A 14,740-nucleotide genomic window follows, 5' to 3' on the forward strand; every position below is an offset into this window, starting at 1 on the left:
AGTGTGATTCAGCATGGATGCACAATGTTCACGTCCTATCAGCCATTTCGTAAATTTGTCAGTTTCACCAGTACCAACATGACTGCACATAGGACATGCTGACACCATGGAATAATAATATACAATAACATTCATATCACAAATTTGTTTTATCATGATCAGGCTAAAAACAGAAAAATAATTCCATATCAAGACCTCACATAAACAGCACTTAAAGAACCTTACTCTCTGTCTTTGCTAGTACCAAGGGAAGGGGGGTGGGGGGAAGGGGGTCATTTTCATCACATCCATAAGCAGGCTTCTAATGAAAGCTAACTACACCTCATACCATGCCACAAGAGAAAGCAAGCTGCGTAAACTACTCTTAGAAATGCATACAGAGTTCATTACTAGTGTGTCCAAATATTTACGTGCTCGTATGTTTGACTACCATCACATCCGCCCTGCAATGTCAAACAGCAGCATCTGCAAATAAATGACTATTAAATTCTTCCAGGGCACGTCTCGCCCATTTGTCTCGCAAGACACTGATGAACCAGCTAGCAAATTCGTGGTCTAAGCATTAATCAAATGGTCACAGGACTAACTGATAATTCACTCAGCTCTTCTCTGTCATTTTCATCGATAGGTGTCTGTGACTAACCTCTTCTTCCGACTGGGGCACATCGCCATCCATTTCGGGCTCACTGGAGCTGCTGTCGTGGTCCTGAATGGTGACGTACGTGGCCACGGGCAGGGTGTGGCTCGCAACCACATCGCACACGGGTTCCTGCTGCTGCGACCGTGGCGCACTCACGTGACGCCAGCCATAGTGCTGGCCCTGGGGCCGCTTGATCGGGGTCGTCAGGGCCACATTCCCACTAATCGTCATTGCGTGCGGCACCTGCTGCCCACCAGAGTTCCCACTGCATCAGCAACAAGAAGGTGCACACATGTCAGGCAGTTGTGGTACGCATGCCGTGTAGTCTACAATTAGTAATGACTTGTCCACTGCCCACAGTACAGTCACTGCTACTGGCCTTTCAGTCAGTTGCATCCTGCTTACTAGCGCAAAAATTATGCAGGAGGATGCTTGGACTGCTTCGAAATATGGTAACGCTGAACACAGGAGTTCTCTTTCCAGCCAAGGGGAACCGCAGCAGTTTTTAAAATGCACTGAGAAACTCCATGTGTCTAGGCTTCCGTCCCCTCCTTCCTAAGATGAACACCAAAAGAGCACGCAAACATAGAGCCCTTCGGAAAAATGGCCAAATTAAATAATAATGATTGTTTGTACAGTGAAACAATTCACTATAAGAAGTTAGAGTACGATTAGTCCAAATGACAAAAAAAGAAAAGTGGGTATAAGAAAAGGTGGGGGTTAAGGCATGCATGCAACCTTAGAAACACTTCAAGGAACTCAAGGGTTCCACTCAACCCAGTTTGAGAACTCCTGCATGGTATATAGCGCTATGAAATTGAGAAGTATACACTTAACCCTTTCAGGCGCTATGTACACAATTGCGTACACGGCAAACTTAAAGCTTTTTATGAGAAACTGGAGCACCTAACAGTGATTTCATTATTTCAGTCAAATTGGGCACCCTTCTTATTGCAAATAAGTTGCTTTTTTATACCATGTAGCGAATGCAGTAAATGATATTTCACATAAGATTGAGCTAGGTAGCACTTTGTCCGCCGTTTTTGTGCAGACAGATTCTGCCGCAAGTGAGAACATCGGTTGTTTTTGCTCAATTTCGAGTGTAATGTGAATATTCGAAACACAGTGATTCTACGATCCCTAGGGTGTTTACCAGACCCACGAGAACATTTCGATATTACTATTTCTAACAAATCTGACACTTTGTACGGAATTCTACACATACTTGTAAGAACTGACCTGCTGGCCTTTCATGCACGAAAACTAACAAATTCCCTTTATTGAGGCCTGAATATACTACTTAAGTGAAAAAAATAATTGATTTTAGTCAAAAGAAAAAATCGCGCCTGAAAGGGTTAACATCGCAAAGCAGCTAGAGCATGTGCATGGCACAAGAACCAAGAGCTTTTACTATGGATCTGGGGTCAGTTCAGGAAGGAAAACTTGAGAACATTTGAGTAGTTATGACACTCGGCTGCTGACCCGAAAGACGCGGATTCGATCCCGGCTGCGGCGGGCGAATTTCAATGGAGGCAAAATTCTAGAGACCCGTGTACTGCGCGATGTCAGTGAACGTTAAAGAACCCCAGGTGGTCGAAATTTCCGGAGCCCTTCACTACGGCATCGCTCATAGCCTAAGTCACTTTGGGACGTTAAACCCCCATAAACCATGAACCAGCTTCAAGGAAAGGGGCGAGTTGCTCTTCCAAACGTTCACCTAGTACCCAAAGAAGAATGTGACGCAGTAAAAAAGAGTGGCCCACTGCAAACGATGAAATACCTCTCCTAAGCCTGGCTACAATGATGACACAAAAATAGATAAAGGACCTAACAGGGGCATGACTCGCCACTTGCTACACCTGTGTCTCAGCAACAGCTCAGAACAACTTCCCAACTGCCAAGAGCGCCTTCGAGTGATAAACCCAGTACGACTCTGGCCAAATACGATGACAGAAAAAAAGACAGAATATAGGCCCATATTCTGGAAGTGCCCAAGGTGGAAATGCCCGCATGGTATGTCCTAACTGCCTGGAGATCGAAATGAACAGGCGATCGCTATGTGACGACAGCTGACCTGTCTTTCTTGTTACATTGCCTTGATGTCACCTCCTCTCTTCTCTTTTGCTATGCTCTGCCAAAAAATGAGACGTGCTCAGGCAGAAAAATAGTGCACATGAACGCAAACAGTCAGGCACCAAAGCTGCGGACTTTCAGGTGCAGCTAACCAAAGATTAAGCATCTTCTGTCAGATCAGCGTCTGTTACAACTTACCTGCACAACATGTGACATTTGTTTGATCTCTGCTGTATCTGCACTTGTCATTACATTAATAAATGTAACGAAAAGCATATATTATAAAAGTTGTGCTATAAATACTTAAGATTAATACTGAAGTATTCAAAGAAGAAGGTCAGCACTGTGAACACTGGCATTAATAGCTAACTTGTGCCACCAGTGCTCAGAGTGGTTGTGAACCCAGACAGTTGTGGTGGCAGCCCACTTAAAGGACACTTTCAGAATATCACTCCAACTTAGTTTATAAGTGTGGATCAACAGCCACAATATCACACGAGTCAAGTGACACTGGTGCTAAGCAGGCTAGGGCAGCCCACAAGATCAGACCACTGAAGATCATGTGGTAATGCCACGTGGAAGGTGCTCACAGAGGGGGACAGTATAGAAACTCAGGAACCTCTTGACGTTTCCTCATCACGGTTTTATCCTCAGATCAACTACCTGAAGAAAGAGTGGCACGTCAGTCTGGAATTCTGTCCAACTCGGTCAGGTTTCTGATCATCCACACTTTAGCACCAGTTGCTGCTAAAACAATCTTGACGAACATGCAAGCATTCACCGGGTGAAGCACCTCGGTTTTTATTGCCGCACACAGAATTTAAGAAAACTCCTAAACATTTCATCCACTGCCAAAGCAAAGGACAGTGTGACATGTGAACCGAGTGGTTCAGCAAATCCAGCCGCACAAGCATGTGAGCTTAAGTTTGCAAATCAGAGGAGACCACGTGATGACAAGAGTTTTCTGTGATGACAAGAGAAAAGAAGCAACCAGTGCTTTATTTAGCACAACATCTACTCAGGCCACTAAGATATATCTTAAGCAGCAGTACAGGCTGGCTAATGATTAGGAAAGACAACTTGAGCATTCAAGGTGAAAGTGGCAAGGACCTTCCATTCAGTGGGAGCTCTGTTGACTTCTTCAAGGTTAGAAATGCTAACTCATGGGCAAGTTGGTCTGACAAGATGATGGAATTTGTCATGTCGATTGCAGCACCGTAACACACAGCCTAGCGAGAGGAGCAAGAACCTTTGGTGCGCACGTAGTGCTTTTCCATGCCACCTTCATGCAGTTATTGGCATGAGCTTCTGCACTGTGTCGAAGTCACACGTGCCTATCTGGGCTACGCCATGAGAAGCTAGGCAATGAATTTTATCAGCCACATGCGGGTCTCTAATCGTTCAGAATGTGCTCATGAGTTTGCAATGGCCCAAGCGGCTGATAGTTTTTAGTCGCCATTTGAAACAATCGCAGTGCCAGCTGGGCAGTGCGACGGTTCCCTATGGCGCGAGGACAAAGAAAAGAAAGAACGTAATCTCATTCTTCAAGGTGAGGATGGCGAGTCAAACCTTATTACAATGAATGCGGATATTAAGAATTATTGGCTATATGGAACTGTTCCTAATATTTTTAACAAACACGTGCATTTCTTACTCTTTATATCGAACGCAGTTTGCCATAAAAAAGATACATCGAACTGCCGAGCGCCAAGTTTTGCCCAATCAAATGGCAGTAGGCTTTACCTCACTGCACGGTTACTGGTGGTAGATTGGCAAGTGTTCATGCCATGGTTCATGCTTTATCTCGCTTTTCCAACAGCGCTGCAGAAGATATGGCAGAGAGAAAAGCTGGAAGCCAGTTAATCGGTACCCGTTTGCGCCTCTCGCCACCATCGATAGTGCCTCGGAACCATGTGACATGGTTGGTTTTTGTACGTAGCTTTCCAGCAGCCATTCTCTGCTCACATCGACTGTCGCGGAGCGGAGGTGGTGAAAATGGCGATAGCTTTCATCTTGGCATCCGTTTTTTACGCGACACCGCTGTAATACAAGGAAGGCACCCTAGCTGGCGTTTGATCTGCAGCCGACGCCGTGTGCTGTGCGGCGAACCCAACTTAACTAACATTTGCTGCTCAGGTTTTTTGCGGCCTCCGGAATCGCCGCGATTGGCTTCAGAACAGTGCTAAAACTACATAAAAAGCATCTCCTAGTTGCCGTGCTTTCGCAGATTAAATTTAACTTCTTCAAGTTTTTTGGTGAAATTTTGTATTACGAGTTTCCGTTACCTTAAACTATTTTACGATCTTTTACCAGTTCGCTAAACGAGGTTTCACTGTTCCCACACCTGTTTTTCATTGTCACAGGAACCAGTATCATGACTCTGCCCACATAAGCGTGCGAGCACATTGGAGCTTGCTTGAGCAAACATGAGAGAGCAGACATGTCAATGTTTGTTACTATGTTACCAGAGTCTACCTTTTGAGAGAATTAAGACGATTCAGTTATCAGATTCCCATCATTCTATCATTCCTACTGATGTCTACAAACACAGTATGGTTTATGGGGCTTTAACATCCCAGAGTGACTCAGGCTATGAGGGACGCTGTAGTGAAGGGCTCTGGAAATTTTGACCACCGATGGTTCTTTAACATGCACTGACATTGCACAGCAGACAGGCACCTTTGCGTTTCGCCTCCATCGAAACGCAGCCGCCGCGGTCGGGTTTGAACCCGGGAACTCCGGCTCAGTAGCCGAGCGCCCTAGCCACTGAGTCACTGCGGCGGGTTTCGTCAAATATGTCATAGATGATTTTCAATCAGGAATGCCATAGATGATTTTCACGGAAAATTTTTCAATCAGTAGATACACTTCTTTTATATACCCCGATGTTGGAAACTGACTGGTGAGCATATCAGCAATCGTATGCTGTGACAAATGAGGAACCAGAAATGAATATTGCCCCAGCTGTCTAGGTAGTAACTAGATAGAATTAGTACAGCTAACATTAAATTGTGTTTCTGCATGCAAAGCCATTACTGCACACTGCCGTAGGTCTGATAACAATAGTTTTAGTGGCCTGTGCGACCAGTGTAGCTGATAGCTGCAAAGCACTGTGGTGTCATCTAGTAGCTGCCACTCTAAGCGCTACAATTCAGCGATATGAAACGAGCGCTGTTTTTTTAAACTACACATTTTTTTTCACATTGAAAGATGCACTGAATAAAGCACAATCTGTAATGAAACATACAACTAACACTTTTCAAAGAAAGATCTGTTTAACAACATGAGTCACATTTTACTGAGACATAGTCATTTGGCGAGATACACTAGTATTGGTTAAGTTTCATTGTGGAACATCACTCCAGTTTGTTTTTGGCAATTTTCAATACCAAATGAAAATTACATAAATCGGCATTTCACTGATACAGCAATGCTCAATTCTCCCAGTATGAGGACAGATTTTTCAATTTCTAACCTAATCTCATAACGCGTTTTGTTCAGTTTTCGCTTTGCTAGAGAAATGTTATGATAACACTTTAAGCGCAACTGTTCCTCTCAGAAACTATTATTCCTCAGCTATGTCCTCAGGTGTGAAGATGTTGATCTAACCTGAAGAACACAGAAGTTGTTGCACACCTACCATGAGCAGTCAATAAAAAAGCCGTTCATCAATCTGTCTGACAGTGTGCCTATTACTGGTATTCTGTCCAAGACTTTCCCAGAAATACTGCTTTGCTTTCCCAGAACTTCAGGTGGTGAAGAAATTAAGAATGCTCACAGATGGCACTAGTATTTGGCACCTGTTCAAAGATGACTGGTAATGAAAAAAAAAAGTGGCAAATGGCAACTGTCGTGCTGAGAGCAGCTTTTGTACAGGTACCAAGTCAAACCCACAACATGCTATGCTCAGTTTCACTATGCTCAGTACTGCAACAACCAGCCACAACTCACTTGACTGCACTGTTGTTGCGCTGTGGTGAGTCGTGACTGTTCTGATCGTGGTGGTTGTTGTTGTGGTTTGCCTTCTCCCGATAGTCCACGCTGTTCCCTTGAGAGATGAACATGAACTTTCGCTCGTTGTTTCGGTCGGCCGTAACGAGGTTTCGTTCAGAGTTGTACATCACCGGCTTGTGAGTGCGGGCCCCTGCACCAGTCTGGAGAGTTCACAATGTCTCTTAAAATGCTGCTCATTGCCAACGTTTAATATTTCAAGAGAGCAAGGAACCAGTAGAATGTAAAGTTTAAGCAGTATGTGATGAAGCAGGGCACCTTGAAGTCGGCCTGTGCTGCTTGGCGAATCAGAAAATGATTGGCTGGGTTGAGTGAAAATCAAACCACTCATTCGACTGACGAGACAAGCTCTAGCTGTGTTACAACATGTATCAATAGATGGCGCCACAAACTGCACACCAAGCATAATAACTTCTATATTCTCGCCACCAAGACAATGGCCACTGTTGTGACTGTACCCACCCCCCCCCCTTTGTGTGTTCCCGCCACATAGGCCATTCTCAGAGGCAGTGCGTGGTTTTGCTAAAGTGGTCTTTCTCCGTGCACGCGCTCCCATGCGACCTCCTGAAAAGAATGGTGGAACCGGACACGAGGGACGGATAAGACTCCTTGATTCCACGTACCTCCACTGCGGCATAACTGCCACCACGTGTTTTTCCCGACTTAAGGAGTTCCCCTTAAACAGCACCCAATGCAGCAGTATTGACCCTGCAACCATGTGTGTACATCCGCCAAGGTGACATGACTCAACGCCTGCTGCCACGTCTGCCATTCAACCGCGCCTCACTCTTTTGTCAACTGCGCGGATGACGCCGCTACAGGTGTTCGCCTTTGGGCGTTTCCTTGAAACAAGATATGGGATCCACCTGGCTAGAAAGGACACTTCCGGGTATCCAAGTGACTCAGCCGAGAAAGACGATGAAGCGGGGGAACGTCCTTAAGGAGTACCCGGACGAAGTCCCTACGATTGGTCGAAAAAGGCGGGAAGACCTCGGGAGGGACTATTTAAAGCGCTCGACACGTTCCTCGAGCAGCGATTCCCTCAGCGTTTCCCTGAGACTTCTCAGCTTTTACCCTGTTTGTCATTGCGTGTATATAACTTTGTAAATATGTGAAAAGTATAGTTTTTCCTTTGCTTCCCCTACTCCCTGTCTCCGGCCCATGTTCCTTCCTCCGTCGGCACAGCGGCGGTGCTCCTGGACCCGATGCCCGGTGGAACATGCTACTAGCTCGGCAAAACATTTCACCACTAAAGACATGGTGGTTGCAGTGTCCAGCAGAAGTGTGGATGATAATGAGAGCTTGTCCTTAGCTTGTGCTTCTGAAACTGCTGCATGCAACAGCTCCACGCAGCAGAGCAGGAAGGAAGTGAAGCAAGAAATAATTTGTTTTCTCATGTCTGGTCAGCACTTTCCGTGGTGACTTCGAGCTGAAGTTTGACCATAGTTACCCATTAAAATAGCTTCGTACAGGAAGGTGAGCCAAACTTGACTGGCAAAGAGTATACTCATGAGCAGGCGTAGTTTCCCTGAATTTGCCTAGGGTGTTGCTGAATGTCTACTTCCATGCAATTTACTGACTTATCAAAGCTGTGCTGTCAGTAAAAATGACATATCTGCTTTCTTGGGACTTTAGACTTAGTACTTGCCAGTTATAAGTAGTATGAAGAGCAAAGCATGCTGAAGCATAAAGCCACCCTTAAGCCAAGTATTAACAGAGCACATACACAAGGAAAGTAACTGCACTGTGAAAAAAAGAAAGCATGTGAGATGTGGCTCAAAGAGAGCTCCTAAGGCGGCACAGGACTGCCACCCTACTGTACGCCAAAACTGTGGAAATGGTAGCTTGATATATTTGCAGATACAAACTCCGCATTTGATATTACAGGCTTCGTGTGCTTGTGCTGGAGTGAAATGACACGAAAGCTTTATAACTGGTGAAACAAAGCACATGTTGTCCAATATGGTGTTTGAAAGCTATTACGAGGTGTCGTGCCAAATATAGCAGTGTGACTACTTAGCAGCGGAGTACTAAAATGGCCAGGAACTTCAAATAAGAGCTTGATGTTTTCGGTTCTCATATGTTTGTAATTTTACCAACTCAGCATTGTATGTAAAAAGAGGAGCTCATCTTACAGCCAGACTATGACACATTCACAGTTGATCAGATGCTCCATCAGAAGGCAGAATCATAATGAACATAAGAGAGAACAGACAGTATGCCCACAAATATTTTTCCTTGGTACGCCTGGAAGAAAGAAAGGAAGCAGTTTTAAAGTTTCGGCTCCTGTGAGCAATCTTTATGAAAGGGTAGCAAAAACTTTTAGGCGGTGGAACCACGATTTATACGAGCATGCACAGCTCATGTAAGCATGCAACATATTTTCGTTTTTTTTTTTGCGAGTCCAGAAATTACTCAGGTTTATGTCCAAGCTTTTTTCACAGCAAAAATATCACTACCAATAATGCGGTTGTAACACGGTTACTACTTCAATACCAGGACCACTGTGCGCAACTTTTCTAGGTGAACTTTATCATGGAACGGTGGGGATGACGACTTCCGAGATCACAAACATATAGCCATTTCGGAGGCCCCTAGCAAAAGTAATGTGAAATGCCAAAAGATGGCGACAATCGCGCTTCTCGCCATTGTCAAGACAAGCCAAGACAAGCCGGCGCTCTTTTTTAGTCACCCTTTGCAACTTTGCTCCGTGTGCGTAGTACGTACGTAATGCGAAGAGAATGTTTTAGCTGCGTTGCCTCCAGAAATGGGCTAACTTTTAGATAGCGCATCCGAAGATGCAGACTCCGAAGGTTTTAAGTAAAAATAAAATGTTGTTATGGACATAAGGAGAGTTCTTTCGTTTTTCTTTCTTTTTTGCTAAAATGTGGGCGGCTATGGTGCGAGTGTTGCCTTTTTCAATCACTTAGCGTTGCTTAAGAACTTCTCACAGGTACGGTGCATTTCGCGATAGTCGCGCAAGCGTGTTTAATTAAGCCTCACTAGCCTAACTGGGTAAATTGGGGTGCATCTTATATACCATCTTTTTTAATGACAGCCTATATATAGGGTGGGTGCGTTTTATACACCGGAAAATACGGTAATCTGAGCATGCACAGTAATGGTGACTTAGACTGAGAGCACAGCTCTAGTGCAATCATAGCATGACCTTACACTTCAAATCTCCTTTATTTCTGCAACACATTCTATAGTTATAGCAGAAGCAGAGTGAAAAAACAAACAAACATTGAAAGCATAGAAAGAAGAATCTATACATGCACTTATTAGGAGATTGCAGGTAACGAGCGATCCATCAATCCCCATCTGCTTTCCTTCAGCTTTGCTGGAAAATTTGCACCACTCAATTAGTATCAAATGACTTCCCACACAGAGGAAGCAGCTAGCTGAGCAGGTTGTTGCAAATGGACAATGTGTTGAGAAACTTTAGTTCTTATCAATACGTTAACTGCTTGATATAACCTTGCTTTTTCAGCTTGCAGCAGTGCACAGGTTCTGTGAGGTGCAGTTTGATATGGAAGGTGGTGCAATAATAAACTGCTGCGCAAACCACAGCAATCACTCTTGTTGAAATGTCAGTGGACTCATTTAATTGAGGCTTACAATACAGCAAGATCAAGACGATATGGCTAAGCACACCACGATTTTCTCAGAATGCACTTTGTGACTCTTGTTTACCAGTATTCACAGTATTCTTTGTCTTCATGTTTGGCAGGAAATTGGCAATGGCATCAAGCTTGCACATTAATTTTTTATGCTTGTTGGTGCTACCTTCTGAGTCATCTTTCCCCGCCTGGGGTTTCGCTTGTGCTTCAAACAATTGGCCTTTGTTTCTCAAGCAGTCTTGTTGCACTTGACGAATGTCATAGAAATGCAGCTTATTTCATTCTTCAGTCTCATTGTCAAGTTGTTGCTTCATCTTGGCCTGCATGTGCTTGTGCTCAAAGGCTTGCTCCTCCAGCAATTGCTTGTGCTAAGGTGGGATATTACCACGTATCATTGTAGTGTTTGTTCACGCTCAAGGCTGCAGGAAAGGACTGTTATCATTTTTGTTCATGACGCGAGAAGCGATCAGTCTAATCTCGATTGATCGCAGCCATGAAAGGCTGCATCTAGGTTTTTCCAGATTACTGTAGATGATCTTGTTCTGCTATCTGGAAGTTTCCTTGCCGGCTTTAAATTGAGCGATGCCGCGAGCGGCGGACATTCGTAGTTCGACAACTGACGAGCACGTTTGTTGCTTACGCTGCCGCCGAGTGATCCAGTCCTTTTGCGGGCGCAAGTCAGCCCAAATAAAGAGCTTCGTTTGCAAGCCTTGTTGCTGTATTCCTCACCGCTGGCCTGCCGTCACTACAAGGTGACAATATGTTTGTCTCGTGTGTGCTGCCACTAATGCTTTTAAGGCACACATACTATGGCGCGTGACTTCACTAACACAATTTAGAACCATGCCTTTTTATTGAATGATGGCACAGTGCAACATGCTGCATGTTCTTGCAGTAGCCCCAGGCATCCCCTCCATCATCTCCCTAACATTTCTTGCTGGTCTTTTCAGGCTATCGCCTGTGTGTCTAATTCAGTATGCTGTCCCGCTCATGCAATAGCTCTTTCCTAATCTATTCCTTAGTTGAAAATGCCACATGTGAGACTGAAGAGATCATGGTTTACTCATATATAAGTCACACCTCATTTAAAACTGCATGCTCCACATCTCTTGGAAACCTTTATGCTGCTATCTGTAACTGAAGGCACAGCTGGTGCATGCAACTCAAGTCACTCAGTGTTGCAAAAGCATGTCATGCAATTTTAGATGTGTGCAACAAACAATGCAATGTGCGAGTGTGTCTATGAAAGGAAAGAGCTGGAGGTGCACGATTGGTGTAAGCGGTTGGTGAGCAGCAGGTATTATGCATGTACCTTCATCGAAATCAGGATTGGGTTCCTGTTCTTTCCACTCAGCCACTCCTCTGCAGTTAAGGCTGGTGTCGGCGCTGCTGTGTCTGGGAAGAGGTCATCTTGGAACTGTTCAGACTGAAAAAAAGATAAAAAAAAAGAATGAATATAGCACTTAAGCAAGCCACTAACATGCACAATTAGTGTAGCACAACAACTTTATGAGAGTGCATTCAAGGGCCATCTGGTGAAGCATCACAATAGGGGAAGTTGTGCTACTAGACAGAATCGGATAAACCACTGCTAGAACTGAACAACAGCTTTTGACGGCTTCAACAACATGCTGCAAATTGCTGACCTTGTAAGGGTTCTCGGGAGCGAACTTACTCGGGTATTGCTGAAGGTAACTGCAGCTGCACGCCATCTGCCATGCTTCATAACAATTTCGTGCAACAAACACTTTAGTTTATGAGTATTCGCACTGAAGAATGCCACCGGAACCTGTGCTTTACAGTTCCAACGTCTTTTGCAACTTTTGCAGCTTGAGGTCCACCAACACAGTGGCGACCCTGTTCTTTGTTTTTTCTGGCTCTACATTGGCTGGACAGAAATTCTCCTGGATAGCAGCAAGTGCCTTCTCACTGAACCTATGGCATGATGATGAAGCCTCCCTTTAGCCCCAGCAGCCCTCCACCAAAGCCCTTTGATGAAAGAACATGCGTGCTTGGAAGTGTCAAAATTAAACTAAAAAGTAAAATCTTTGAAGCAGCGTCGACTAACATTTGGCAGTGAAATGTGTGTTAATGTGCTTGTGGACTACTTTGAATCTAGTAGTCATATCTGCACCCGGTTTGTTGAAGCTGCTGAATGGATTTTGATGTGACAAAAGCTGCTGAGAGAGCTTTCTTCACAGCCACTCATTCGTACAACATGGCAAATGGAACAATGCACAGACCCAGCGCCTTACCAATGTACTGCATGAACGCATCTCCCCCCCTTTTCCCACCAAAACAAGAAAGGTCACCACTGAAGCAGTTTAGCACTTGCTGGTGAATTGCATTAAAAACACAGGGAAGGAACGATCTGGTAGCCTTGCTTTGCTTTTGATCATTATCCATATTAATGCAACAATACATAGGTGCCAATGAATTTGCATCCATGTTCAGCCTATTCGTCAACCAAACAGCGTTTCCATGCTGAAGAGGCAAAGTTTGGTCCCCATAAAAATCGTCCATAATTTGAGTCATACATATTAATGGTGGTCATATTAGTGGGGCACTACTGTATTTGCAGCTTAACAACCAATGTGCCACAGCTTGCTGCAAGAAAAGCACATGCCTGGAATTCCCAGTTTAAGCAAATTTTGTGATAATCATAGCATCGTACTTCCTTCCTAAGCAAAATGAAACTGGGCACTGCTAATTAACCTATTCATTTAAAACTTAAAGGTGAAATATAAATTAGAAACCAACTGGTTTGAGATGTGATTTCAATCTTCCAGCTGTTTTTCCTAGCTTCATACCCAGAAAAATTATCACATCTTTATCGGTGTTAGATCAACCGTGCAAGTGCCATTAGCCAACTTTTTGTTAACCGAAGCCTACAACCGAATTCTTCCATTTGAAGCTGTAGCCAAACTGGCCCATGCTTTAGGTAGGGGAAGCACCAACACATTAAGAGAGCTTGTGGTTTTATAACACCAACACCATGTAACAATGCCATACAGCCTAATAAGGCAGCCCCATAGTTAGTTTCATAGGCAGGCAGAGGTGGTCAGTTTGCTCAACAGCATGCTATATGTGACAGTAGCAGTACCTTTCGGGGCACGATCATGGAGATGGGCTCACACAGCCCCCGGGTCGCGTGCAGCTTGTAGAAGCGGAAGACCTCGCAGCAACGGACATCGAGGCCTCGCTTGGGCATGCAGCCCAGCCCACGCTGGGGGCAGCCGGTCAGGAACTGATTCAGGTAGTGGCACCAGGGGGCCTCGTTCACCAGCTCATAGTAGCGGATGTTACCGTCACCCTGAGCCATGTGCAGCAAAATATTTTTAATCACAAAGAAAGTTGGCACTACAGGAAGAAGAACATGTAGCAATACACACAAGCTTGACAATGTGCTTGCATTTTGAATGCCTTGAAGATGTAAAAGATGCTCTGACTGAATTTGGTATAGGTAATTGACAAATCCAATGCCTGTTGCAAACAGGCTCGCAGCTTGCTAAAACAGGCAGCAGACCTAGGGCAGATGAATAGCATCACATTCCACCTTTTGCATGATAGTACTGTCACTTCGGTGATTTTGCACGTGTATTACAATCCTTACAATCCAAATTACAATCCTTGAAACAGGATCACACTGGTGCCACAAAATGAAGTACTTGTATGCTCACTTGTGAATTCTTAACTGCATAATGTTCAGGTTGTGTTAAACTTGGCAGAAATGACAGCTTTTGTGCACAGATATAAGCACCACCTAAGTTTATGAAATTTCTAGCTCAAAGGCCCACGATGCAGAAAAAAAAATGGAAAGCAGCAGTTTGGATTAGCGTCAATACTACATGACACAAAATCCCTGTGGATGAATTGCAGTACACTTCATTGCAAAGCTCATTTTTTTTTACATACTGTAGTGAATCCTTTTTAAAAAATTTGTGCACAGATATAAGCACCACCTAAGTTTATGAAATTTCTAGCTCAAAGGCCCACGATGCAGAAAAAAAAATGGAAAGCAGCAGTTTGGATTAGCGTCAATACTACATGACACAAAATCCCTGTGGATGAATTGCAGTACACTTCATTGCAAAGCTCATTTTTTTTTACATACTGTAGTGAATCCTTTTTAAGTAATTAATTAGATGCAACTTAATTATATGGATAACTTAATTGCAGAATCATGCTTCTCTGAGAAAAGAGGTGAGTTAGTGATAACGTGTTATTTCGCATCGTGTAGGCAGACTGGACAAATGATGCGTGTAAGTGAGTTATAGCAGTACAGCTCCAACATTCAGCCCTGCCATTATTTTCTGTTGGAAGTATGTGCATTAGGATGGGAAAGTGATGCTACTGCTCTGAATTTTGAAACAACTGTTATTAAGAAAGAGGC

The 14,740-nt window shown here is 44.2% G+C and overlaps 1 protein-coding gene across 3 annotated transcripts in view; it reads right to left on the reverse strand.

Annotated features, from left to right (window-relative positions):
* LOC149339369 (coronin-2B-like) overlaps positions 1 to 14,740 on the reverse strand; it is a 210,983-nt gene that overhangs the window by 14,271 nt on the left and 181,972 nt on the right. For all 3 annotated transcript variants that reach the window (XM_089548127.1, XM_089548128.1, XM_089548129.1), the window contains 4 exons: positions 13,451 to 13,660; positions 11,660 to 11,773; positions 6,665 to 6,867; positions 644 to 905 (listed from right to left, as the gene is read on the reverse strand). In XM_089548127.1, the coding sequence (XP_089404253.1) occupies positions 644 to 905; positions 6,665 to 6,867; positions 11,660 to 11,773; positions 13,451 to 13,660 (789 nt within the window). The remainder of the gene's footprint in view (positions 1 to 643; positions 906 to 6,664; positions 6,868 to 11,659; positions 11,774 to 13,450; positions 13,661 to 14,740) is intronic.

This window comes from Amblyomma mixtum, chromosome 6 (genome assembly GCF_055824585.1).
Source record: "Amblyomma mixtum isolate Tamu chromosome 6, ASM5582458v1, whole genome shotgun sequence".
Taxonomy (NCBI): Eukaryota; Metazoa; Arthropoda; class Arachnida; order Ixodida; family Ixodidae; genus Amblyomma; species Amblyomma mixtum.